Genomic DNA, 27,422 nt, shown 5'->3' with positions numbered 1-27,422 from the left:
TAAGAATGGAGAGAGGTAAATAGTGGTGTCCCCCAGGGGTCTGTACTGGGCACCGTCCTATTCAAAATATTCATAAATGAACTGGAAAAGGTGCCAGACAGAGAGATGGCGAAGTTCGCAGATGATACAAAATTAGTCAAACTAGTGAAGTCCAAAGCCGTCTGTGAGGAGTTACAAACGGATCTCACAAAACGGGGTGACTGGGCAACTGCATGGCAGATAAAATTCAGTGTCGATAAATACAAAGTGATGCACATTGGAAAACATCATCCCAACTACACACGTAAAATGATGGGGTCTAAATTAGCTGTTATTACTCAAGAAAGATCTTGGCATCTTTGTGGATGATTCTCTGAAAACATCCACTCAGTGTGCAGCGGCCATCAAAAAAACGACCAGAACATTGGGAATCATTAAGAAAGGGAGGGAGAAGAAGACAGACAATATCCCGTTGCCTTGATATAAATCCATGGGACGCCAACATCTTGAATGCTGCGTGCAGAGGTGGCCACCCCAGCTCAAAAAAGATCTATTGGAATTGGAAAAGGTTCAGAAAAGGGCCAGAAAAATGATTAGGGGGATGGAATGGCTTCCGTATGAGGAGAGATTAATATGGTTGAGTCTTTTCAGCTTGGAAAAGAGGCGACTAAGGGGGGATATGATAGACGTCTACAAAATCCTGACGAGTGTGGAGAAAGTAGATAAGGACGTGTTATTTATTCCTTCTCACAACCCAAGAACCAGGGCTCCCCCAATTAAATGACTGGGCAGCAGGTTTAAAACAAAGAAAAGGCAGTATTTCTTAACACAGCGCACAGTCAGTCTGGGGAACTCTTTGCCAGGGGATATTTGAAGGCCAAAGGTATCACTGGGTTGAAAAATGCCCCAGGTAAGTTCCTGGAGGACAGGTCCCCCCATGGCCGTGAGCCAGGATGGGCAGGGGTGCAGCCCATGCTCTGGTGTCCCTAGCAGGCCAAAGGAAGGCACTGTCCTTGGAGGAGCCGGGAATTGCATCCAGGCTCGCCCCTGGCAAGTCATATGTAGCCCACTGGCTCCCTCCAGTGGCTGCACCTAGAGGTGCCGCTGCTCTGGCCCCAATCTCACCTGTTCACATTTCCGACAATTTTTTTCTTTCTTTGGGACATTTTAGAGGCAGGTGGTCTTGGTGGGTGTCCTGAGAACAGGGGGAAATTACCTGCTCAAGGTCCCAGAACAGACCCTGAAATAAAACCCAGGAATCCCACCCCCCCCGCCTCTGCTCTAACCACTAGACCCCACTCCCTTCCCAGAACTGGGGAGAGAACCCAGCAGAGCTGGCTCCCAGCCCTCCTTCTCCAGCCACAATATACCCAATAGCAGTAACAATTCACTGCGACTAGCACACTCGGGGGCCATGCCATGCCCGGGGCCGCTGGCTGCTGCCGTAACAGAAATAATCCCCCAGCCGCTCAAACCCCAGCCCTGCCCACTCCCCCAGTGAAAGGGAGGCTCCGCACCACTGCCGACACACACAATTTCCTGCGTCACCACAGAGGTCTCTTTAATAGGCACTTGTGAATTTTTATAGAAAAAGGATTTGATTTTGATTTTTTTTTTTGCAAAAAACCCTCTATAAATAGATTTGGCATTAAACACCCTCCCCACGCACCTCCCTGCTAAACAGCTCTCTCTGCTTCCATAAATTAAATATCAGAGGCTCACTATTTACAGCATATATATTAAAATCATTAGAATAATCCTTTCCCCTGCCTGGCAAAGCAGCATGGAAAAAGCCTTTATAAAGTGCCCGTGTTTGTTTGCACCGCAGCACCAGTCTGAGGTAGGTGAGTGTTATGATCCCAGTTTTACAGATGGGGAAACTGAGGCACATACTTGATGGTTTTATGTGTGTGTGTGTGTGTGTGTGTGTGTGTGTGTGTGTGTGTGTGTGTGTGTGTGTTTGTTTTTTTTTTCCAGAAGCTGGTCAGAAGAGCTGACAATGGAACCCAGGAGTCCGGGCCCCCAGCCCCCTCTGCTCTAACCACTAAACCCCACTCCCCTTCCAGAGGTGGGGAGAGAACCCAGGTGTCCTGGCTTCCAGGCCCGTCTTCCCTTCCACAGCAAGTTTACCCGTGCGCTTTGCCTGTGCAGACGGGCCTGTAGGGTACTGAGTCTCAACTGGCTCAGCCCCACGGCCATGGGGCCGCACTCCCTGCACAAGAAGAGGGGCTGTTAACCCTTAAGGCACCAGCTGGGCAGGGGGATGGGGGCAGGACATCCCCAACTTTCAGCTGTTTCCAGCCTGGCTCGCTGCATGGCCACCGGGTAGTGCTGTTGGTACTGCTGTGGTGAGTTCCACCCAGTCTCAGCCTGGGAGCCTGGTGGAGATCACTGGGGGGGAAGGGATGTGGGGGCAGGAGGGAGAGGGGCTGGGGGCTCTCCCCTCTCCCTGCCCCGCCCCTAAGCCCTTGCAGCCCGGTGGGTGAGGCGCCGCAGCCGGTCGGGGTTGGATCTCTTCGCCGGCGAGGGCTTTGCTCCGACGCTGACGTAGTAGAAGGTGAGGGGCTGGTAGGTGGGGATGTAGCTGACCAGGCGCTGAGTGGTGCAGGGGACCCACATGGGGGCCGGGACGTAGAACAACTCGGCGGCCTGCGGGGAGAGAAAAGAGACCTTAGCAGGAGTCTGAAATAACCAGAGACCCCTTGCCTGGCGCTGAGATGTGGCTGCCTCTGGGGTGGGGCATGGGGACTGTTTATGCAGGGACCCCTTGCCCGCCACTGAGATGCAGCCACCTCTGGGGTGGGGCGTAGGGGCTGTTTTTGAAGGAACCTCTCGCCTGGTGCTGAGATGCAGCCACCTCTGGGGTGGGGCGTAGGGGCTGTTTTTGAAGGAACCTCTCGCCTGGTGCTGAGATGCAGCCACCTCTGGGGTGGGGCGTAGGGGCTGTTTTTGAAGGAACCTCTCGCCTGGTGCTGAGATGCAGCCACCTCTGGGGTGGGGCGCAGGGGCTGGTTTTGCAGGAACCCCTTGCCTGGTGCTGAGATGCAGCCACCTCTGGGGTGGGGCACAGGGGCTGTTTTTGAAGGAACCTCTCGCCTGGTGCTGAGATGCAGCCACCTCTGGGGTGGGGCGCAGGGGCTGGTTTTGCAGGAACCCCTTGCCTGGTGCTGAGATGCAGCCACCTCTGGGGTGGGGCACAGGGGCTGTTTTTGAAGGAACCTCTCGCCTGGTGCTGAGATGCAGCCACCTCTGGGGTGGGGCGCAGGGGCTGGTTTTGCAGGAACCCCTTGCCTGGTGCTGAGATGCAGCCACCTCTGGGGTGGGGCACAGGGGCTGTTTTTGAAGGAACCTCTCGCGTGGTGCTGAGATGCAGCCACCTCTGGAACATCTGCTGTGACCTGTCCCCATCGGAGAGATGGGATATGGGGCCTTTCTCTAGGGGGCACCAGCTCCGCTCCAGCCCCAAGGGGTGGACTGGCTGGCTTGTGGGGGGACAGGCTCCAGGCTCTTCTGACTCAGCCCTTCAGCAGCCCTGTGCGTGTGTTGTTTGCTGGGTCTCAGCCCCATTCCCAGCAGGGACAGGGATCCCCTCCCCTCCTCAGGCACCAAACGGGCCATGGGGACCCAGCCCCCCAATTCACACATCACCTGTTTGCTGGGCTCTGGCAGGGCGGGTCTGCTCGGGGCCGGGGCCGGGGCCGGGGCCGGGGCCGGTGCCGGGGAGGGCCGGGCTGATCCCTCGTCCTCCGAGGAGCTCTCCGATGGTGACTCTGAGTGATAGTCCGACGTCTCGGGCTCTGGGGTCCCCTTGCCACTGCCCCCTTCCGAGGGGCTCACCGTGAAGTACTGGCTGTTCTCCCCAAGTCTTGGGGGGGGCAGGGTGTGGGGGGGAGAAGATGCTTTAGAAATTGGGACCAGAACCCCATTAGCCCACAACGGGCCCCGGGCCCCATCCCCCCCTGAGCCAGCCAGCCCCCACCCTGGGGCTGGAGCAGATCCTGGTCCCCCTAGAGGAGTATGGGGCAGGGTTCAGTGCCTGGTGGGAGCACTGTGAGCCCCACATGCACGAAGGGGGTCCCCGGGGAGGAGAGAACCCAGGAGTCCTGGCGCAGCTGGCTGCGCCATTGGGTGATTCTCCAGGTGCTGCAGCAGTAGTAGGGCTTTTGTCCCCTGGCCGATGGGAGGCAGCAGGGGCGCCCGGAGCTGGGGAAGGGGCTAACCCCAGCCAGGGGGGAAGCTCACCTGCAGCAGACCTCCCCCGGGTCGATCCAGAGCGAGAGTTCCCCCGGCAGCGCCAGCTGTGAGTACTCCAGCCCGCAGCCCGCGCAGGCCCGGAGCAGCGACTCGTCCACCCACTGCCGCCGGTTGATGCGGATGCACCTGGAGTGGGAGAGAGCGGGGGGGGGTCAGAGCGCCAGGGACCCCCGCAGGTGACCGCCCCACCAAGCGCCCTGCAAAAGAGCTCCCCCCTCCCACCCAAGCAGCGACCCCCGGCTGCGGCCCCCATGACGGCCTCCTGCCCTGCACCCGGGGCAAAGAGTTACCGACCCTCCTGGCAACCGGCCCCACGACGCAGCCCCCGGCTGCCCCCGCCCTGCAACGTGCTCCACCCACGGCCCCCTGCAGTGCAGCCGGCTAAGCCAAACTGCTGCACGGGCGGCCAGCCCACTCCCTGAGCCTCCCCGCTCCGCGCCCCGTACCTGTAGGCCTGCCCCTTGGCGGGGTTCTCGGGGTACCAATGCCGGCTGTACCTCTCCTGAAGGATGGTGGCCAGGCGCTCCCCGAACTGCTCTATGCGCCCCTCATCCAGCCGGCCGTGCCGGTTCACCAGGCGCGACAGGAACTGGGCGCCCGTCTCCACCTCCTCTCTCATGGCTTGTCCTGTGGGAGGACAGGACGCCGGTGAGCTGCTGCGGGGGTCAAAGCCAGGCAGAACAAGGGGGGCTGGGTAAGGGGCTCAGGGAGGTTGAGGGGCTGGATCCCAGGGGAGCTCTGGGCAGCGAGGGGTTAAAGCCGCTCCAAGGGCCTGGGGTCCCCCTTGGTGGCCAAGCAGGAGGGAGGGGGCTTGTGGGGCTGACGCAAGCCGGTAACATCACCACGAGTCAGGAAACAACGGCAGGATTGCAGCCCTGTTACATCAGCAATCGTCTGCTCAGCTGGGCTCAGACCCACGGCCTGCCTGGCATCCTGCCCCCCATCAGATCCTCCCCCATGGGCCCATCACCCTGGCATCCTGCCCCCCATCAGATGCTCCCCCATGGGCCCATCACCCTGGCATCCTGCCCCCCATCAGATCCTCCCCCATGGGCCCATCACGCCGGTATCATCTCTCCCCTCCCTTGGCCCGTTTCCTGGCACAACCTGCCCCCGCTGGTCTCCCCACCCTCAGCCTGCCCAGAGGTGTCGCAAGGTGGTTACAACACAGCCGCCTGCTCCGGAAATCCAGGGGCAACAGGCAGGGGAGAGACACTTGCCTCCCCACACACCCGTCAGACAGAGATCCAGGCAGAGAGGGCAGAGTCAGGGTAAGAGACACCCCCCGAGAAACAGACAGACAGTCCCCAACACACACGCACGCACGCACACGCACAGAAAGAGACCTGCAGAGAAATACACACACAGAGGTGCACAAAGACACACATGAAGTGTCAAGGAAAATGTCAAGACTCCCACCAAGAAACACAGAGACAAACACAGTTGGGCAGTCCCCAACATACACACACACAGACCCCCCCCCCCAGACACACACATGACACAGACACAGTCAGGCAGCTCCCAACATAGAGACAGAAAGAGGGAAAGACACCCCTGGAGAAACAGGCTCCCAGAGACACAGGTGTGGAGACAGACAACGAGACACCCCTGGCCAGGTATGGACACGGGGTTGGCGGCCTCCAGCCTCTGCTGGCCACGGCTAACCCAGCGGGGCCGACCCATGGCCAGATGTAGTTCTGCTAAACAGGACCTGCCCGGCCGCCTTGAGCACCATCTCGATTAATGGGATGCCCGGCGGCCGGGCTTCAACAGGGCCCGATTGCGTAGAGACAAGGCCACAGAGACAGTTGGGGAAGCCAACCCTGTTTGTGTGTGTGGCTCTGACCAGGCCAGAGAAGTGTTAATTAGCTGGAGTTAACTGGCAATCATTTCTCTCCAAGGGAGAAAGGGAAATGTAGTGCCGGTCCCAACACCACACTACACACCAAGGCTTATCGATACACACCGTCACCCAGAGACATACCATCACAAAGATATAGGCACTCAGAAATGCAGACGCACAACTGCAGATACACACTCACAACCGCACCCAGACGCACAAATATCATCACAGAACAGCCAGACAGATACACAATTGCACCCAGACACATCCCCACACACAACCACAAAGATGCAGTCATGCAGATACAGTCACACTCAGGGACACACAGTCACAAAGATACAGCCATACAAATAAACAGTCACATCCAGACTCACACACACACACAACCACAAGGATACAGCCATACAGATACACAGTCGCGCACAGAGACACACACAGTCACAAGGATACAGCCACAGAGATACACAATCACACACAGCCACAAGGATACATCCATTCAGATACACAATGACACACAGCCACAATGATACAGCTACACAGCCACATGGTCTCACAGAGGTACCCAGAGCCACCCCCCACAATCTCCCCCACCCCCCAACCTGACACACCCAGCTCCAGCTCTCATTTATGGGACTGTCGAGAAAACTTCTCAGGGAGGGGAAACCTGGACCAAGCCCTGGGGAATCCCCCTCCTGTCCCCCCCAAATCCCAGACACTCCACCCCCAGGGCTCCCCCGGGGTGGGGGGAATCCCAAGCTGGTCTCCAATGTGGGTGACCATGGTGGAGGAGGGGTTGTTGCTGTCCCCCAAACAACAGCTGGGGGGGAAGGGGGGGTCACATTCCTCCATCTCCCCCCCCCGGCTCCTCCCCCCACTTTTGATCTCGAGCCCCCTCGCCACATGGCCCAGCTCAATGTCAGGGTCACCGGGGAGGGGGGAGATACGGGCCCGGACGCCTGAGTCCTATGGCTCACCTACCCCAATCTCATCCCCGCCCCCCCCCCCGGCAGGGGTCTCCTCCCTGCTCCCCACGTCACGGCTTCTTTCCTCACACCAGGATGTTTGGAAACATTTCCTGGCGTCCGGGAAATCCCATTATTCCCGTCCCTCCCTCTCCTCCCCCCTCCGGCACCCCATAACCCCTCCCTCCACCACCCCATAACTAGTCCCCGCACCCCTTCCTCTTCCCCCACCTTCCCTGCACCCCAAAACCCTTCCCCCACCGCACAGCCCCTCCTCCCCCCAGCCCCTCGTAACCCCCCACCCCCTCCTGTGCTCCCTGGCACCGCAAGCCCCCTCCCCATCCGTGGGGGGGGGCGGGGGGCTCGCTTCCGCCACCCCATGAGGAAGTTGCAGACTCCGGAGCGGGGGAGACACAAAAGGAAAAAGAAAGTGAAATAAAAAGATGTCGGGGGGACCCTCATCTCTCAGCCCCGGGGGGACCCCATCTCTCAGCCCCGGGGGGACCCCATCTCTCAGCCCCGGGGGGACCCCATCTCTCAGCCCCCCCACTCCCGGGAGTGGGGTGTTGCTGGGCTTTCGGCCCCAGACCCAACAGCGGATCCCCCGGCCGGAGCGAAGGGGCTGATCAGACCCCACCCCCAGCTGAGCCCGGCCCCCCAAACTGCCGGGCCCTCGCGTGGGGCTCCCCCAAACCCAGTGACCCCCCAGACACAGACAGGGGCTCTGCCCCGACCCCCTTTTCCGGCCCCCACTCGCGATCCCCCTCCCCCTTCTCCGGCGCCCCCCCCAGCCCCCCGCGACCGCCCCGGTCCCGGCCGCACCGTGCGCTGCGCTCTCGCCGCCTGGCCACGCGGTTCTGTTTGCGCCGGGCCTGGCTCGGCCGGGAGGGGGAGGGGGATTCCCCGCCTCGCCCTGCGTCACTGCCCATATATGGAAATCCTGCGCCCGTGGGAACTTCCCGGCCCTCCCCCCTCCCCTCCCCCCTCCCCTCCCTCCCGCACGCCCCCAGCGGGGGCACCGCCGGGCCGCAGCGAGTCCAGAGGGGCGGAGGGGGACGTGACGGGGCGCTGGGGGGTCGAGAGACTCCCCAAACTTCCCCCGATCCAGGGGGATCCCCCTTCACCCAGGGCCCTGCCCCAGCACCCGCTATTTACAGAATCACAGAAATGGCCAGCGCTGATTTCCCGGGGAGACCCCCCCCCAAGCTGCCCCCCAGCAGCACAGCGTCCCCCAGTGCCCCCCCCAGGATATCGGGCCCAGCGCTGATCTCCCGGGGAGACCCCCCCAAGCTGCCCCCCAGCAGCACAGCGTCCCCCAGTGCCTCCCCAGGGCATCGGGCCCAGCGCTGATCTCCCGGGGAGACCCCCCCAAGCTGCCCCCCAGCAGCACAGCGTCCCCCAGTGCCCCCCCCAGGATCTCGGGCCCAGCGCTGATTTCCCGGGGAGACCCACCCAAGCTGCCCCCCAGCAGCACAGCGCCCCCCAGTGCCCCCCCAGGGCACTGGGGCCAGCGCTGACCGCCAGGGGAGACCCCCCACCCTGCCCCCTGCAGCACAGCGCCACCCAGTGCCTCCCCAGGGCATCGGGCCCAGCTCTGACCACCAGGGGAGATCCCCCAAGCTGCCCCCCAGCAGCACAGCACCCCCCAGTACCCCCCCAGGGCATTGGGGCCAGCGCTGACCGCCAGGGGAGACCCCCCACCCTGCCCCCTGCAGCACAGCGCCCCCCAGTGCCTCCCCAGGGCATCGGGCCCAGCTCTGACCACCAGGGGAGACCCCCCCAAGCTGCCCCCCAGCAGCACAGCACCCCCCAGGGCATTGGGGCCAGCGCTGACCGCCAGGGGAGACCCCCACCCTGCCCCCTGCAGCACAGCGCCCCCAAGTGCCTCCCCAGGGCATCGGGCCCAGCGCTGACCGCCAGGGGAGACCCCCCCCAAGCTGCCCCCCAGCAGCACAGCGGCCCCCAGTGCCCCCCCAGGGCATTGGGGCCAGCCCTTTTGCAGCCCAGACAGAGACTCCAGGCTCAGGCTGGAAGTTGGGTTTATTCTGATAGAGAATTGATGGTGCCAGTCCCGGGGCGCCGAAGCAGAGGCGAGTCCAGGGCCCAGGCCGGGTGCATCAGGGCTGGCCCATGGCCCAGCGACAGACGCCCCTGTGGGGAGAGAGAGAGGGAAGATGGGGGGTGGGGAAGGAGCGCAAAGAGCGAGCGAGAAGGGAGCCATAGCAGAGGGAGGACAAGCCATTGGAAGGCCCCCCCAGCCCCCCCCCCACTGCCCTCTCCACGTGTTGCTCCCGGTGCGTGGATGGAGGGGGCTGGATCAAGCTGGGACCCATAAGGGCAGTGGGGGGCTTGGGGACAGGGCAGGGTGGGGAGTTCGGGGCCACGAAGGGCTTGGTAGCTGGAGGACTGGGAAGTGGAGACCTGCAGAACTCCCTACAACTGGATACCAGTCTGGGTGGGCAGGCCCATGAGTCAGGTCTGGTGGGGCAGAGTCCCAGGCTGGATGGGCCCATTGGTCAGGCTGGGCATTGAAGGTGGGGGGGAGGTTCTTGGGCTGGAGGGGCCCACGGCACTGATCCAGAGGGTCCTGGCAAGCTCACCCCAGCAGCAGGGTGCCCAGCAGGGCGCTCAGCGCCAGCCCCACCATCAGCAGCACCACATTCCTCCTGTGCAGCGAGTCGGGTTCAGCCAGCAACTCCGAGAGCCCAGGAAGTCGGCCCTCAGCCCTGCGCCCCACTGGGGACTGCAGGATGGCGCGGAACATGTCCTGCAGCTCTGTCTCTGCCCCCTGGCTGCTGGCAGTCACTGCGGGGAGACAGAACCCAGGAGTCCTGGCTCCCAGCCCCACTGCTCCAACCACTAAACCCCACTCCCCTCCGAGAGCCAGGGAGAGAACCCAGGAGTCCTGGCTCCCAGCCCTACTGCTCCAACAACTAAACCCCACTCCCCTCCGAGAGCCAGGGAGAGAACCCAGGAGTCCTGGCTCCCAGCCTCTCTGCTCTAACCACTCAACATCACTCTTCTCCTTACCATTGAGGTAGAAGTAGTTCCGGGCTAGCACGTCGTCATCCTGGGCTAGCTGGCAGGCGTAGGTGCCGCGGTGCGAGCCCCGCGTGGGGCGGAGGACGATGGAGGAGCTGGCACCTGGGTGCAGGTCCCGGAAGAGGGAGAGATCTCGAGTCCGGAGCTGGGGGGCAGGGGAGAGCGAATCGAAGGGGTGATCGGGGGGCAGGCGTCAGGACATTCAAACTCAGGACCGTGGGCAGAGTGAGGGGCTGGGCAGACTCAAAGGCTGCCACTAGGGGGCATAGGGGGCAAGGGGCATGGAGTTGGGGCAGCAGACCCCCCCCCAGTAAAATTACTTCCTTTCACCCCCCATCCACCAAGGTGCTCCCCCCCCATGTCTTTCTGCTACCCTAAGAGGCACCCACAATGCAAGACAGACCCTCCCCCTCACACACACACACTCACGTCCTTGACAAACTTCCAGCTGTACTGGACGTCAGGGGGGGTCTGGAACGGGACCCTGCATGTCAGAGCCGTCCTCTCCCCCTCGTTCTTCCAGATGTCCTCCACTGGCAGGGCAAAGAGCGGGGGTGACTGTGGGTGGGAATGGCGATGCGGCCACCTCTGAGGCGGGACACAGGGGCCGGTTATATAGGGACCCCACCCCGGAGGGAATCCCTCGCCCAGCACTGAGATGAGGCCACCTCTGGGGCAGGGCACAAGGGCTGGTTAGATAGGGACCCCACCCCAGAGAGAATCCCTCACCCAGCACTGAGATGTGGCCACCTCTGGGGTGAGGTGCAGGGCTGGTTAGATAGGGACCCCACCCCGGAGGGAATCCCTCGCCTAGCACTGAGATGAGGCCACCTCTGGGGTGGGGCGCAGGGCTGGTTATCCAGGGATTCCTGCGTTCAGCTGAAAGCACAAGGGGGATTTCTGGAGGCTGAATAGAATCCCCTGGGTTGAGTTTGGCCAGGACTCCTGGGTTCATCATCTGGAACGGCCAGGGAACCCCGCAGCACAGCACCTTCTAGTGCCGTGGGGGGATTTGGGGTGTAGCACGTACCTGGACAGTCCAGGGGGAGCTGACACTCCACTCGGCTGCACGAGGCGCATTTGTAGACCTGGGCGTCTTTCTGGTACCCTGCAGAGAACAGCAAAGTGGCGGGGAAGCCCAGGGCTGGGCTAGCAGGGGGCTGCGGATCGGGAGTGAGGGGCACTGGCAGAGTTGCGGGGGCAGGGCTGGGCTAGCAGGGGGCTGCGGGTCAGTAGTGAGGGGCACCGCCAGAGCTGGGGGGAGACCAGGGCTGGGCTAGCAGAGGAGCTGCGAGTCGGGAGTGAGGGGCACTGGCAGAGCTGGGGGGGAAGGGCTGGGCTAGCAGGGGGCTGCGGGTCAGGAGCAAGGGGCACTGGTGCAGCTTGGGGGAGGGGGGAGCCCAGAGCTGGGCTGACGGGGCTGCGGGGGGTTGTAGGTTGGGAGTGAGGGGCAACGGTGGAGCTTGGGAGAGGAGGGAGCCCAGGGATGGGCTGGGAGGGGGCTGCAGGTCGGGAGTGAGGGGCACCGGCAGAGCTGGGGGGGCAGGGCTGGGCTAGCAGGGGGCTGCAGGTAGGGAGTGAGGGGCACCGGCAGAGCTGGGGGTGGGGGGAGCCCAGGGCTGGGCTGGCAGGGGGCTGTGGGTCGGTAGTGAGGGGCACCGGCAGAGCTGGAGGGAGCCCAGGGCTGGGCTGGCAGGGGGCTGTAGGTCGGTAGTGAGGGGCACCGGCAGAGCTGGAGGGAGCCCAGGGCTGGGCTGGCAGGGGGCTGCAGGTCAGGAGTGACGGGCACCGGCAGAGCTGGGGGGAGCCCAGGGCTGGGCTAGCAGAGGGCTGCAGGTCGGTAGTGAGGGGCACCGGCAGAGCTGGAGGGAGCCCAGGGCTGGGCTGGCAGGGGGCTGCGGGTTGGTAGTGAGGGGCCCTGGCAGAGCTGGGGGGAGCCCAGGGCTGGGCTGGCAGGGGGCTGCGGGTTGGTAGTGAGGGGCCCTGGCAGAGCTGGGGGGAGCCCAGGGCTGGGCTGGCAGGGGGCTGCGGGTTGGTAGTGAGGGGCCCTGGCAGAGCTGGGGGGAGCCCAGGGCTGGGCTGGCAGGGGGCTGCAGGTCAGGAGTGACGGGCACCGGCAGGGCTGCGTGGGGGGTGCCCAGCCAGATGTCAGGACTCACCGCACGGCGGGACGCAGGCAGGAGCTGTGAAGGGAGAGAAACAGGAGCAAGAGGAGGCCATATCAGGCCATTACGCCCAGCAGCAGCAGACCCACTCCCACCTGCCCTCTAGGGGGCGCCGGGTCTGATCCAGCCTCCCGGCAGGGACTGCATGGCTGCCGGGGGGGTTGCCGGGTCTCAGCCCCTGCCTCCCAAAAGGCCGAGGGCTGGGTGGGCCATGGGGACCCAGCCCCCTTCCCCCACCTGTTCCAGTACAGGGGGTGCATGGGGAGCTGTGCGTATGGGGGGGGTCCCAGCACCCCTCTCACCTGGTTTCAGCTGAGCCAGCTCTGGCTGGATCCGCGCCACAGCCTCTGGCATGGCCACCTGGTAGGGAACTGGGAGGGAGAGGGGGTCAGAACTGGGCCCCCTGCCCACACTCTCTCCCTGCCTTTCCAGCCCCCAACACCCTATCCCTCCCCTCCCCTTTTCCCAGCCATTCCCCTTGCTCCCCCACAGCATCCTTCCCCTCCCCCCTCCTTCCTCAGGGCCCCCACCCTGGCTCTGACGCACCCTTGGCCATGCCCTTCTGCTCCAGAGAGAAGATGACATTGGAGAAGACGTCCTTCAGCTTCTCCATCTCCGCCACACCTGGGAAGGGCGAGGGGGGACTGGTGAGGGGACAGGGTTCTGCTCCAGGGTCCATCCCCGGGGGGGGGCATGGATGGAGGGATGGATGGAGGAGATGATGGAGCTAGGGATGGTTGGAGAGATGGGCAGAGGAGAGGATGGAAGGATGGCTGGCTGGAGGTGGAGACAGAGGGATGATGGAGCTAGGGATGCAGGGCCAATGGGTGGTTAAGCTGAAGGAAGGGAAGGATGGAGCTAGGGATGGATGGGGTTGAAGATGGAGGGAGGATGGAGCTAGGGATGCAGGGCCAGGGGGCAGTTAAGCTGGAGAAGGGAGGGATGGAGCTGAGGGTGGGTGGAGGTGAAGATGGAGGGAGGATGGGGGTGAAGACGGAGGGATGATGGAGCTAGGTATGGGTGGAGGTGAAGACAGAAGGATGATGGAGCTAGGGATGGATGGAGGTGAAGACAGAGGGATGATGGAGCTAGGGATGGATGGAGGTGAAGACAGAGGGATGATGGAGCTGAGGGATAGATGGAGGTGAAGATGGAGGGAGGATGGGGGTGAAGACGGAGGGAGAATGGAGCTAGGGATGGATGGAGGTGAAGACAGAGGGAGGATGGAGCTAGGGATGCAGGGCCAGGGGGCGGTGAAGCTGGAGAAGGGGGGGATGGAGCTGAGGGATGGGTGGAGGTGAACATGGAGGGAGGATGGGGGTGAAGACGGAGGGATGATGGAGCTAGGGATGGATGGAGGTGAAGACAGAAGGATGATGGAGCTAAGGATGCAGGGCCAGGGGGCGGTGAAGCTGGAGAAGGAGGGGATGGAGCTGAGGGATGGGTGGAGGTGAAGACAGAGGGATGATGGAGCTAGGGATGGATGGAGGTGAAGACAGAGGGATGATGGAGCTAGGGATGGATGGAGGTGAAGACAGAGGGATGATGGAGCTAGGGATGGATGGAGGTGAAGACAGAGGGATGATGGAGCTGAGGGATAGATGGAGGTGAAGATGGAGGGAGGATGGGGGTGAAGGGAGGGATGATGGAGCTAGGGATGGATGGAGGTGAAGACAGAGGGAGGATGGAGCTAGGGATGCAGGGCCAGGGGGCGGTTAAGCTGGAGAAGGGAGGGATGGAGCTGAGGGATGGGTGGAGGTGAAGATGGAGGGAGGATGGGGGTGAAGGGAGGGATGATGGAGCTAGGGATGGATGGAGGTGAAGACAGAGGGAGGATGGAGCTAGGGATGCAGGGCCAGGAGGCGGTTAAGCTGGAGAATGGGGGGATGGAGCTGAGGGATGGGTGGAGGTGAAGATGGAGGGAGGATGGGGGTGAAGGGAGGGATGATGGAGCTAGGGATGGATGGAGGTGAAGACAGAAGGATGATTGAGCTAGGGATGCAGGGCCAGGAGGCGGTTAAGCTGGAGAAGGGAGGGATGGAGCTGAGGGATGGGTGGAGGTGAAGATGGAGGGAGGATGGCGGTGAAGGGAGGGATGATGGAGCTAGGGATGGATGGAGGTGAAGACAGAAGGATGATGGAGCTAGGGATGCAGGGCCAGGGGGCGGTTAAGCTGGAGAAGGGAGGGATGGAGCTGAGGGATGGGTGGGTGATGGAGCTGGAAATGGAACAAAGGCTCAGGGGAAGTTAAAGCAGAGGCCGAAGGACAGGCTGGAGCCCGGCGGAGCTGTGGGAGGGCTGGACAGACAGACAGGAGGGACAGAGGGAACGGAAGACAGACAGACAGACAGAGCTGCAAGAGGAGGCTGGGGTGAGGCCGGAGGGCCAGCCGGCTGCCTGGCTCCGGGGCCCCACTCACCCACCACCAGCTGGGCATGGGGCTCGAAGGCGGCCCGCAGGGCACCCAGGCAGGCCACGTGCCAGGAGCTGGTGTGACCCAGGAAGACCTGGCAGACGCGCAGGCGCTGCTGCGGGGTGGAGAAGCATTTGAGGCAGCCGGACGCCTGGGGGGGCAGAAGGAGGCCAAGGCAAAGGGGCAGCAGCAGCTGGGAGGCCAGGGGCATCGCCCAGCACAGGGGGCACGGAACCCGCCGGGACATCACAATGGAGGGGGCAGGGCTACGACCCGCCCACGTCCACCCCAGAGGTGCCTGCATCCCAGTGCCGGGTGAGGGGTCCCTGTATAACCATCACCCGTGTCCCGCCCCAGAGGTGGCTGCATCCCAGCACCGAGTGAAGGGTCCCTGTATAACCAGACCCCAGCCTCACCCCACCCCAGAGGTGGCTGCATCCCAGTGCCGGGTGAGGGGTCCCTGTGTAACCAGCCCCCAGCCTCACCCCACCCGAGGTGGCTGCATCCCAGTGCCGGGTGAGGGGTCCCTGTATAACCAGCCCCCAGCCTCACCCCACCCCAGAGGTGGCTGCATCCCAGTGCCGGGTGAGGGGTCCCTGTGTAACCAGCCCCCAGCCTCACCCCACCCCAGAGGTGGCTGCATCCCAGTGCCGGGTGAGGGGTCCCTGTGTAACCAGCCCCCAGCCTCACCCCACCCCAGAGGTGGCTGCATCCCAGTGCCGGGTGAGGGGTCCCTGTGTAACCAGCTCCCAGCCTCACCCCACCCCAGAGGTGGCTGCATCCCAGTGCTGGGTGAGGGGTCCCTGTGTAACCAGCTCCCAGCCTCACCCCACCCCAGAGGTGGCTGCATCCCAGCGCCGGGCGAGGGGTCCCCGCATACCCAGGACTGGAGGAAGGCAGCTCTGGCAGACGGGAGAAGGGGGGGCGGAGCTGTCGGCCTCAGAGATCCGTCTCCATGGAAACCAGACAGCCGGGCATGAAGCTGACAATTAATATGTCCCTTAAACAGAGGGGGGCCGCGGGGCTGGGGGACGAGTGCATCAAAAGGATGAGAAATGTCCCCCCCCCGATCTGCCGGTGCCCCTCACTCCTGACACGCAGCCCCCTGCTAGCCCAGCCCTGGGTTCCCTGCTCCCACCCTCTGCAGAACTAGCCGGGGGGACGGGGGGCGGTGCTGCAGGTCGGGTGGGGGGGGCACTGCTAGAGCTGGGCACAGAATTATTTCTCCACAGTAGTAACCTTGGAAAAGGAGCCTGGAGTCGAGTGTTTAGACTGGGGGTGGGGGTGGGGGGAGAGCCCGGACTCCTGGGTTCTCTCCCCAGCTCCGATGAATGGTTGGAGCACAGGGGCGGGGGGGGGGTGATGAGAGTGACGAGGGGCCTCCCCTTCCTCCTCGGGGGTGTCCTGTGTCGCTTGGCTTGGGGGGTTCAGCTGTTTGATGGTGTCTCTGGGAGCAGGAGCCTTGAAGGCACAGAGACACCTGTCAAACCTGCTCCCTCGGGGGGGTGGGGGAGCGAGGGGGGAGCTCCCCGAGGGGCCCGTCTCCGTGTCCTCCCAGGCCTGCTGTCTCAGCTCACACACAGGCCGAGCTCAGCCAAGACTCCGACTGCCATCAGGGCCCCGTCGTGCTCTGGGGAAACCGAGGCACCGAGCAGGAAAGTCATTTCTCCAGGGTAGCACAAGGAGTCTGGCGGAATCCCGGGGGGAGCCAGGGCGCCTGGTTTCTAGCCTGGCTCTGGGAGGGAAGGGGGTCTAGTGATTAAGGTGTGGGGGGGTCGGTTGCCTGTGCCCCTAGCGGTGACGCTGCCCCTGCCCCCGGCGTGACGAGCTGAGACCTGCCCCGCTGGCTGCGCTGTGTGGGGCCAGTCGCTCGGTTCCCAAGAACCTCACCTGTGAATTCTGCGCTGCCCTCACAGGTTAAGGGTCTCAGGGACAGAGACGGCTGCCGGCAGCGAGACAGGGCGGCAGGACGGGAGCGCAGGCCTGGCCGCCCCGTTCGTCCAGCTGGAGCAGAGGAAGAGAGCAGGTGCTGAGAGGTTAAAAGGGGAGAGCACCCAGGGTGTGAGCTGAGTGGGCTGGAAGGAAGAGCCTGGGCTGCTGCTAACTTTGGAGGGGTGGGGGATTTCTGATGGATTTTGTCAGTGCCCCTCAATCCTGACCCCCCGGGCCATGATATTTATCTCTACTCTGGGCTGCCCTCGGCTCTTCTGGTGCCCCTCAATCCCAACCCGCAGCCCCTCGCCAGCCCAGCCCCGGCGCCCTTCCCCCAGCTCTGCCAGTGCCCCCCACTCCTGACTCACAGCCCCCTGCCAGCCCCGGCTCCCTTCCCCCAGCTCTGCCAGTGCCCCCCACTCCTGACTCACAGCCCCCTGCCAGCCCCGGCTCCCTTCCCCCAGCTCTGCCAGTGCCCCTCACTCCTGACTCACACCCCCTGCCAGCCTCGGCTCCCTTTCCCCCAGCTCTGCCAGTGCCCCCCACTCCTGACTCACAGCCCCCTGCCAGCCCCGGCTCCTTTCCCCCAGCTCTGCCAGTGCCCCTCACTCCTGATTCACAGCCCCCTGCCAGCCCCGGCTCCCTTCCCCCAGCTCTGCCAGTGCCCCCCACTGCTGACTCACAGCCCCCTGCCAGCCCCGGCTCCCTTCCCCCAGCTCTGCCAGTGCCCCTCACTCCTGACTCACACCCCCTGCCAGCCTCGGCTCCTTTCCCCCAGCTCTGCCAGTGCCCCCCACTCCTGACTCACAGCCCCCTGCCAGCCCCGGCTCCTTTCCCCCAGCTCTGCCAGTGCCCCTCACTCCTGACCCACAGCCCCCTGCCAGCCCCGGCTCCCTTCCCCCAGCTCTGCCAGTGCCCCACACTCCTGACCCACAGCCCCCTGCCAGCCCCGGCTCCCTTCCCCCAGCTCGGCCAGTGCCCCCCACTCCTGACTCACAGCCCCCTGCCAGCCCCGGCTCCCTTCCCCCAGCTCTGCCAGTGCCCCCCACTCCTGACTCACAGCCCCCTGCCAGCCCCGGCTCCCTTCCCCCAGCTCTGCCAGTGCCCCTCACTCCTGACTCACAGCCCCCTGCCAGCCCCACCTCCCTTCCCCCAGCTCTGCCAGTGCCCCTCACTCCTGACTCACAGCCCCCTGCCAGCCCTGGCTCCCTTCCCCCAGCTCTGCCAGTGCCCCTCACTCCTGACTCACAGCCCCCTGCCAGCCCCGGCTCCCTTCCCCCAGCTCTGCCAGTGCCCCTCACTCCTGACCCACAGCCCCCTGCCAGCCCCGGCTCCCTTCCCCCAGCTCTGCCAGTGCCCCTCACTCCTGACTCACAGCCCCCTGCCAGCCCTGGCTCCCTTCCCCCAGCTCTGCCAGTGCCCCTCACTCCTGACTCACAGCCCCCTGCCAGGGCTCCCTTCCCCCAGCTCTGCCATTGCCCCTCACTCCTGACCCACAGCCCCCTGCCAGCCCCGGCTCCCTTCCCCCAGCTCTGCCAGTGCCCCCCAATCCTGACTCACAGCCCCCTGCCAGCCCCGGCTCCCTTCCCCCAGCTCTGCCAGTGCCCCCCACTCCTGACTCACAGCCCCCTGCCAGCCCCGGCTCCCTTCCCCCAGCTCTGCCAGTGCCCCCCACTCCTGACTCACAGCCCCCTGCCAGGGCTCCCTTCCCCCAGCTCTGCCATTGCCCCTCACTCCTGACCCACAGCCCCCTGCCAGCCCCGGCTCCCTTCCCCCAGCTCTGCCAGTGCCCCCCACTCCTGACTCACAGCCCCCTGCCAGCCCCGGCTCCTTTCCCCCAGCTCTGCCAGTGCCCCCCACTCCTGACTCACAGCCCCCTGCCAGCCCCAGCTCCCTTCCCCCAGCTCTGCCAGTGCCCCTCACTCCTGACTCACAGCCCCCTGCCAGCCCTGGCTCCTTTCCCCCAGCTCTGCCAGTGCCCCTCACTCCTGACCCACAGCCCCCTGCCAGCCCCGGCTCCCTTCCCCCAGCTCTGCCAGTGCCCCTCACTCCTGACCCACAGCCCCCTGCCAGCCCCGGCTCCCTTCGCCCAGCTCTGCCATTGCCCCTCACTCCTGACCCACAGCCCCCTGCCAGCCCCGGCTCCCTTCGCCCAGCTCTGCCATTGCCCCTCACTCCTGACCCACAGCCCCCTGCCAGCCCCGGCTCCCTTCCCCCAGCTCTGCCAGTGCCCCCCACTCCTGACTCACAGCCCCCTGCCAGCCCCGGCTCCCTTCCCCCAGCTCTGCCAGTGCCCCCCACTCCTGACTCACAGCCCCCTGCCAGTCCCGGCTCCCTTCCCCCAGCTCTGCCAGTGCTCCCGCTCCTGACTCACAGCCCCCTGCCAGCCCCGGCTCCCTTCGCCCAGCTCTGCCATTGCCCCCCGCTCCTGACCCACAGCCCTCTGCCAGCCCCGGCTCCCTTCCCCCAGCTCTGCCAGTGCCCCTCACTCCTGACTCACAGCCCCCTGCCAGCCCCGGCTCCCTTCGCCCAGCTCTGCCATTGCCCCCCGCTCCTGACCCACAGCCCCCTGCCAGCCCCGGCTCCCTTCCCCCAGCTCTGCCAGTGCCCCTCACTCCTGACCCACAGCCCCCTGCCAGCCCAGCCCCCCACACACTCTGGGTTGTTTCCCTGGTTCTCTTCGCTGTCAGGAGGGGAGCCAGGGAGCGCTGCTCCAGGAGGGAGTTGCTGGGGCTGGAGGCCTGTCCTTCCATCCCGCTGGGAAGCCCACCCCGAACTAGTCGACCTTTCCCCTGTGGGTGTGTGGGGGGGAATGACAGATTTTGTTGTCCAAACAACCCCCAGTCGGGGGGTTGCAATGAGGCACGTTGGGGGCGCCAGTTAAGTGCAGGTTTTATCAGCCCAGGGAGGGGCTGGAGGGGCTCGGCCATGGGCTGGGTGACCCGGAAGGGGTACTGATCGGCCATGGGAAAGAGCCACCCGGCAGGTACCAGACGGGCTCCCCGTCAGCACCTGGCCACCAGACTGGGCTACTGGGACCCGGGAAGGCCAGTGACCTGCCAGCGAGCAGTGGATGGCGGGAGGGCAGCTATCCCCAGCCCTGGCTGGTCACCGACCGGTAGCGCTGCTGAGCCGTTCTCCAGGGCCGGACACTAAGCTGCACCTGGGGTGCCCCTTAGGGGGGAGGGATCCACCAAGCCACGGTGACGGCCACAGCCTCGGGGACCTTCCCCACGGCCCCGGTGCTGGCCCCAAATTCAGAGAAACGGAGCCACCCCAAATTCCCCCAGAAAACAGGGCTTTGAACCCTGAACGATCCCACCCGACACCAAGGGGCAGAGAGGCTGGCTGTCACCCCCACCCCCCTCTGCCTGCATATCCCCCAGGTCCCCCCAATGCACCCTCAGTCCCCCCAATGCACCCCAGGCCTCCCTCTTCCCCAGCCCTCCGATATCCTTGCCAGAACCCCTGAGTGTCCCTGGGCCACCCCAACATTTTTATCTAAATTCGAAGGGTTCTAGACTATTAGAGAATCAGCCAGACCCAATTTCTGTCAGCTCCCATCAGACTCCAAATAGGGACATGGGGCCCTTCCCCTCTAGGGGGGCACCAGTCCCGATGGGGCCCCAGGGACAGGAGGTGGCTGGCTTGGGGGTGTGGGCACAATGTGGTTCAGCAGCTCCGCGTGTCAACCAAGTTTGCCGGGGCTCAGCTTCCCTCGCCAGCAGGAGGCCGAGGGTTGGATGGGCCACAGGGACCCAGCCCGGCCCCGGTTCTGGGATACAGAGGGCCAGGAGCTGGGGGGACCCTGTCATACTCACCTGTTGTCCCTCGTGACAGAGGGACTGTGGGGCTTGGAGACCTGCAGCCCCCCCCCCACACCCTCTAACATCCCCCAACACCCCCCATGCTCCCACCTCCTGCCCCACAGCCTGTAACACCCCCCCAACCCCATGTAACACCCACACAGCCCATAACACACCCAACATCCCCTGTAAACCCTCCCAACATCCGCCCCACAGACTGCAATATATCTCAACACCCCCACAACAACCCCCATGTTCCCAACACCTGCACAACCTCCAATTACCCCTAACTGCTCCACAGCCTGTAATGCCCCCCAACACCCTGTGTAATACCCCACAACTCTTGCAACAACTCCCATGTCTCCCAATAGCCCCCTGGCCTGTAAAACACACACACACACACACACACACACACACACACACACACACACAGAGTAACTGTGCAGGGTCTGCCTTTCACATCCGGCTTCAACCCCCTTCTTCCACCCCCCATCCCACCTTTCCTCTCTCTCTCCCTCCATCGCTTCCTTCCCATCCCCCCGCACCCCTCCATCCCTGAGCCTTTCTCGCTCCCCCTTTCCCCCCTCTTCCGCGCCTGCCCCGCGGGACTCAGCCTGGCTCTCCGCCGCCCTTGGCTGTCTCCTTCCCTCGCTGGCTCGGCGGTGCCCGCGCTGCCCCGGCGGCTCGCTCGGTCTGCCGCTGCCCCGGGCGGTGGCGGTGGCGCTCGGCCGCTCCCCCTCTCCGCGGCGGGGCCGGGATCGCAATGCGGCGCTTGTCTGGCTGGAGCCGCGCCGGCTGCCGGGCCCGGCGGGGGGGTGGTGGGGGGCGGCCGGGCCGAGCAGGCAGCGAGCGGCAGGTGGGACCCGCAGCCACCCTCCCAACACCACAATGACACACCCACCCGCAACACGGCACCTCCACCGTAACACCCCCCAGACCCCACAATAACACACCCCCACACAACACCACAATGACACACCCACCCGCAACACGGCACCTCCACCGTAACACCCCCCAGACCCCACAATAACACACCCCCACACAACACCACAATGACACACCCACCCGCAACACGGCACCTCCACCGTAACACCCCCCACAATAACACTCACCCAACACCACAATAACACACCCACCCACAACACGGCACCTCCACCGTAACACCCCCCACAATAACACTCACCCAACACCACAATAACACACCCACCCGCAACACGGCACCTCCACCGTAACACCCCCACATCCCACAATAACACACCCCCACACAACACCACAATGACACACCCACCCGCAACACGGCACCTCCACCGTAACACCCCCAGACCCCACAATAACACACCCCCACACAACACCACAATGACACACCCACCCGCAACACGGCACCTCCACCGTAACACCCCCCACAATAACACTCACCCAACACCACAATAACACACCCACCCGCAACACGGCACCTCCGCCGTAACACCCCCAGACCCCACAATAACACACCCCCCACACAACACCACAATGACACACCCACCCGCAACACGGCACCTCCACCGTAACACCCCCCACAATAACACTCACCCAACACCACAATAACACACCCACCCGCAACACGGCACCTCCACCGTAACGCCCCCAGACCCCACAATAACACACTTCCACACAACACCACAATGACACACCCACCCGCAACACGGCACCTCCACCGTAACACCCCCCAGACCCCACAATAACACACCCCTACACAACACCACAATAACACACCCATCCACAACACTGCACCTCCACCGTAACACCCCCCACAATAACACCCACCCAACACCACAATAACACACCCACCTGCAACACGGCACCTCCACCGTAACACCCCCCACAATAACACTCACCCAACACCACAATAACACACCCACCCGCAACACGGCACCTCCACCGTAACACCCCCAGACCCCACAATAACACACCCCCACACAACACCACAATGACACACCCACCCGCAACACGGCACCTCCACCGTAACACCCCCAGACCCCACAATAACACACCCCCACACAACACCACAATGACACACCCACCCGCAACACGGCACCTCCACCGTAACACCCCCCACAATAACACTCACCCAACACCACAATAACACACCCACCCGCAACACGGCACCTCCGCCGTAACACCCCCAGACCCCACAATAACACACCCCCACACAACACCACAATGACACACCCACCCGCAACACGGCACCTCCACCGTAACACCCCCCACAATAACACTCACCCAACACCACAATAACACACCCACCCGCAACACGGCACCTCCACCGTAACGCCCCCAGACCCCACAATAACACACTTCCACACAACACCACAATGACACACCCACCCGCAACACGGCACCTCCACCGTAACACCCCCCAGACCCCACAATAACACACCCCTACACAACACCACAATAACACACCCATCCACAACACTGCACCTCCACCGTAACACCCCCCACAATAACACCCACCCAACACCACAATAACACACCCACCTGCAACACGGCACCTCCACCGTAACACCCCCCACAATAACACTCACCCAACACCACAATAACACACCCACCCGCAACACGGCACCTCCGCCGTAACACCCCCCACAATAACACTCACCCAACACCACAATAACACACCCACCCGCAACACGGCACCTCCGCCGTAACACCCCCAGACCCCACAATAACACACCCCCACACAACACCACAATGACACACCCACCCGCAACACGGCACCTCCACCGTAACACCCCCCACAATAACACACCCCCACACAACACCACAATGACACACCCACCCGCAACACGGCACCTCCACCGTAACACCCCCCAGACCCCACAATAACACACCCCCACACAACACCACAATGACACACCCACTCGCAACACGGCACCTCCACCGTAACACCCCCCACAATAACACTCACCCAACACCACAATAACACACCCACCCACAACACGGCACCTCCACCGTAACACCCCCCACAATAACACTCACCCAACACCACAATAACACACCCACCCGCAACACGGCACCTCCGCCGTAACACCCCCAGACCCCACAATAACACACCCCCACACAACACCACAATGACACACCCACCCGCAACACGGCACCTCCACCGTAACACCCCCAGACCCCACAATAACACACCCCCACACAACACCACAATGACACACCCACCCGCAACACGGCACCTCCACCGTAACACCCCCCACAATAACACTCACCCAACACCACAATAACACACCCACCCGCAACACGGCACCTCCACCGTAACACCCCCAGACCCCACAATAACACACCCCCACACAACACCACAATGACACACCCACCCGCAACACGGCACCTCCACCGTAACCACCCCCCACAATAACACTCACCCAACACCACAATAACACACCCACCCGCAACACGGCACCTCCACCGTAACACCCCCAGACCCCACAATAACACACCTCCACACAACACCACAATGACACACCCACCCGCAACACGGCACCTCCACCGTAACACCCCCCAGACCCCACAATAACACACCCCTACACAACACCACAATAACACACCCATCCACAACACTGCACCTCCACCGTAACACCCCCCACAATAACACCCACCCAACACCACAATAACACACCCACCTGCAACACGGCACCTCCACCGTAACACCCCCCACAATAACACTCACCCAACACCACAATAACACACCCACCCGCAACACGGCACCTCCGCCGTAACACCCCCAGACCCCACAATAACACACCCCCACACAACACCACAATGACACACCCACCCGCAACACGGCACCTCCACCGTAACACCCCCCAGACCCCACAATAACACACCCCCACACAACACCACAATGACACACCCACCCGCAACACGGCACCTCCACCGTAACACCCCCCACAATAACACCCACCCAACACCACAATAACACACCCACCCGCAACACGGCACCTTCGCTGTAACACCCCCACAATAACACACCCCCACAATGACACACCCACCCACAACACGGCACCTCCACCGTAACACCCCCCAGACCCCACAATAACACACCCCCACACAACACCACAATGACACACCCACCCGCAACACGGCACCTCCACCGTAACACCCCCCAGACCCCACAATAACACACCCCCACAATGACACACCCACCCGCAACACGGCACCTCCACCGTAACAACCCCACACCCCACAATAACACATCTCCACACAACACCACAATAACACACCCACCCACAACACGGCACCTCCACCGTAACACCCCCCACAATAACACCCACCCAACACCACAATGACACACCCACCCACAACACGGCACCTCCACCGTAGCACCCCCCAGACCCCACAATAACACACCCCACACAACACCACAATAACACCCACCCAACATCACAATAACACACCCACCCACAACACTGCACCTCCACCGTAACACCCCCCCAGACGCCACAATAACACCCACCCACCACCACAATGACACCCCAACCCACAACACTGCATCTCCACCGTAACATCCCCCACACCCCACAATAACACCCCCTCACACAACACCCAACACCCTCACAACACAGGACCTCCACCATAACACACACACACACACAACACCCCAACCACAATGACACCACCACAATGACACCCCCACCCACAACACGGCATCTCCACTGTAACACCCCCCACAATAACACACCCCTACACAACACCTCCACCACAATAACACTCCCACAACACAGGACCTCCACCACAACACACACACACACACAAACACCCCAGCCACAATGACACACCCACCCACAACACGGCACCTCCACCGTAACACCCCCCACACAACACCACAATGACACCCACCCACACAACACCACAATGACACACCCACCCATAACACGGCACCTCCACCGTAACACACCCCTACACAACACCCAACACCCCCCCACAACACAGCATAACACACCCCACACACAATAACAGCCACCCACACAACACACTTCACATAACACAACACACCTCCCCAATTACACCTTGCCACAAAACACCACCCTCATAACACCCACCCACACAACTACCCTCCCCGCTACAATACACCCACACAACACAACCTACACAATAACACACCTGCATATAACACAACACCCCCACAATAACACCCCCACAACAAGAACTCCACCATAACACACACACCCCACAACACACTCACCACAATAACACACACCCCATAACAACCCCCACAATATCCCCCACCACAATACACAAACACAATATCATCACCACCATAAGACACACACATCACACATACAACATGCCACAATACAACACCCCACCACAACACCACAGTAACACATAAAACACAACCCTCCACTAGTACAGTACACACACAACACCCCACAATATCCCACAACCAAAACAACACACCCAACACAATAGCCCAACACCATCACACACCCACAATAACACACACTCACATCCTCACAATATCTCCCGCATCACAACATACACATACTCCATAATATCCCCTACCACCATAACATACACATCACAATAACACAGGCACAATATCCCTCACAACATAATACTACACATAACACACTCACACCCACTATAATAGATGCACAACACACACAGCATGCACACCCACAAACACCCCCATATCCATCACAACACCCACACCCATCATGCATACTTATCACAACAATGCCACTCACAACACCCACACCAATCATAACATATAGACACAGAATACAATACCCCCACACCCACCACAACACATGCACAACACACATTCATCATGCACACACGACAGGACAGTACCACACACAGCCCACTACACAACATCCACTCCCACTGTGGCACAATCACAACACCCACTATGTACACACAACATGAGATTCCTACATACACAATCACACAGCTTGAACCCACCACACAAAGTCACAACAATACTGCACACACAACACATCCCACTGTAAAATACAACCACACACACAGCATGACAGAGATGCTAACCACACATCCCCTGCACAACGACACAACACCAAATACACATACTTGAACACACCCACAACAATACTGCACAACTACACACACCACAATGTCACACAATTATACACAAGTGGATACAAGAATCACATACAAGTAAAACGATACCAGCGAAACACACCTACATCCCCTGTTCCCACCACACACAATACTGTTCAACCACACACTGAAGACATGACAACATCTCACAACCCAGCAGCGCCTCACAATCACATCTACAGTTCCTTGACTGCACAACACAACCATGCACCATCAAAACACCACACAATCCTAAACATCCCAACAACCACTTCGCCCATACCACTACACAGCTACACACAATTCCCTGACCACACAGCACACACAACCCAGCCATGTCTCTGCATGCAACCCAGGAAATAACCCGGCCAATCCCCAGCCACAGGAAGTCCCGCAGGTTAACCCAGCCAGTCCCCAGTGGCGGGGAGTCCTGTGGGTCAGCCCTGCCAATCCCCAGTGGCAGGGAATCCCATGAGTCAACCCAGCCAATCCTCAGTGGCTGGGAGTCCCATGGGTTAACCCTGCCAATCCCCAGTGGCGGGGAGTCCCATGGGTTAAACCCTGCCAATCCCCGGTAGCAGGGAATCCCACGGGTTAAACCCTACCAATCCCCAGTAGCAGGGAGTCCCACAGGTTAACCATGCCAATCTCCAATGGTGGGGAGTCCCATGAGTTAACCCAGACAATCCCCAGTGGCCGGGAGTCCCACGGGTTAACCTGCCAATCCCCAGTGGCGGGGAGTCACACAGGTTAACCCTGCCAATCCCCAGTGGCGGGGGTCCCATGGGTTAACCCTGCCAATCCCCAGTGGCAGGGAGTCCCATGTGTTAACCCAGCCAATCCCCAGTGGCGGGGAATCCCACAGGTTAACCCTGCCAATCCCCAGTGGCGGGGAGTCTCATGGGTTAAACCCTGCCAATCCCCGGTAGCGGGGAGTCCCATGGGTTA

At 62.2% G+C, this 27,422-nt stretch overlaps 2 protein-coding genes across 6 annotated transcripts in view; both read right to left on the bottom strand.

Moving 5' to 3' along the window:
- Positions 1-2,005: 2,005 nt before the first annotated feature.
- Positions 2,006-8,964, bottom strand: LOC115640533 (protein BTG3-like). Of its 2 annotated transcripts, none has more exons than XM_030543373.1 (5): positions 8,953-8,964; positions 4,680-4,860; positions 4,222-4,359; positions 3,628-3,844; positions 2,006-2,628 (listed from the first exon to the last, which is right to left on the bottom strand). In XM_030543373.1, the coding sequence occupies exons 2-5, from the start codon at positions 4,850-4,852 to the stop codon at positions 2,440-2,442; spliced, it is 717 nt and encodes a 238-aa protein (XP_030399233.1). In that variant the 5' UTR covers positions 4,853-4,860; positions 8,953-8,964; the 3' UTR covers positions 2,006-2,439. The 2 variants fall into 2 exon arrangements, with proteins under 2 accessions (XP_030399233.1, XP_030399232.1); XM_030543372.1 differs by lacking the exon at positions 8,953-8,964 and adding an exon at positions 7,861-7,915.
- A 96-nt stretch (positions 8,965-9,060) lies between these two features.
- The window catches only part of SPACA6 (sperm acrosome associated 6), a 30,256-nt gene continuing 11,894 nt past the window's right edge, over positions 9,061-27,422 (bottom strand). The window contains exons 3-11 of one of the 4 annotated variants that reach the window (XM_030543439.1): positions 16,549-16,662; positions 12,792-12,869; positions 12,548-12,616; positions 12,240-12,263; positions 11,111-11,188; positions 10,510-10,613; positions 10,069-10,225; positions 9,639-9,843; positions 9,061-9,189 (exon numbers count right to left, since the gene is read on the bottom strand). In XM_030543439.1, coding sequence (XP_030399299.1) covers positions 9,156-9,189; positions 9,639-9,843; positions 10,069-10,225; positions 10,510-10,613; positions 11,111-11,188; positions 12,240-12,263; positions 12,548-12,616; positions 12,792-12,858 — 738 coding nt within the window. In that variant the 5' untranslated portion in view covers positions 12,859-12,869; positions 16,549-16,662 and the 3' untranslated portion in view covers positions 9,061-9,155. Of the gene's footprint in view, positions 9,190-9,638; positions 9,844-10,068; positions 10,226-10,509; positions 10,614-11,110; positions 11,189-12,239; positions 12,264-12,547; positions 12,617-12,791; positions 12,948-16,548; positions 16,919-27,422 lie in introns of those variants that run through there. The other 3 variants (XM_030543441.1, XM_030543442.1, XM_030543438.1) reach the window with 3 other exon arrangements.

This window comes from Gopherus evgoodei, unplaced genomic scaffold (genome assembly GCF_007399415.2).
Source record: "Gopherus evgoodei ecotype Sinaloan lineage unplaced genomic scaffold, rGopEvg1_v1.p scaffold_31_arrow_ctg1, whole genome shotgun sequence".
Classification (NCBI taxonomy): Eukaryota; Metazoa; Chordata; order Testudines; family Testudinidae; genus Gopherus; species Gopherus evgoodei.
This window is presented reverse-complemented; position numbering and strand designations above follow the sequence as displayed.

What these genes read in the sequence shown, in the direction of transcription:
- LOC115640533 (XM_030543373.1), bottom strand. Translation starts at nt 4,852, where the DNA reads ATGAGAGAGGAGGTGGAGACGGGCGCCCAGTTCCTGTCGCGCCTGGTG. An exon ending in GCCAAGGGGCAGGCCTACAG is followed by an intron (nt 4,360 to 4,679) that starts GTACGGGGCGCG and finishes CTCCCACTCCAG; the next exon opens with GTGCATCCGCATCAACCGGC. An exon ending in CCGGGGGAGGTCTGCTGCAG is followed by an intron (nt 3,845 to 4,221) that starts GTGAGCTTCCCC and finishes GCCCCCCCCAAG; the next exon opens with ACTTGGGGAGAACAGCCAGT.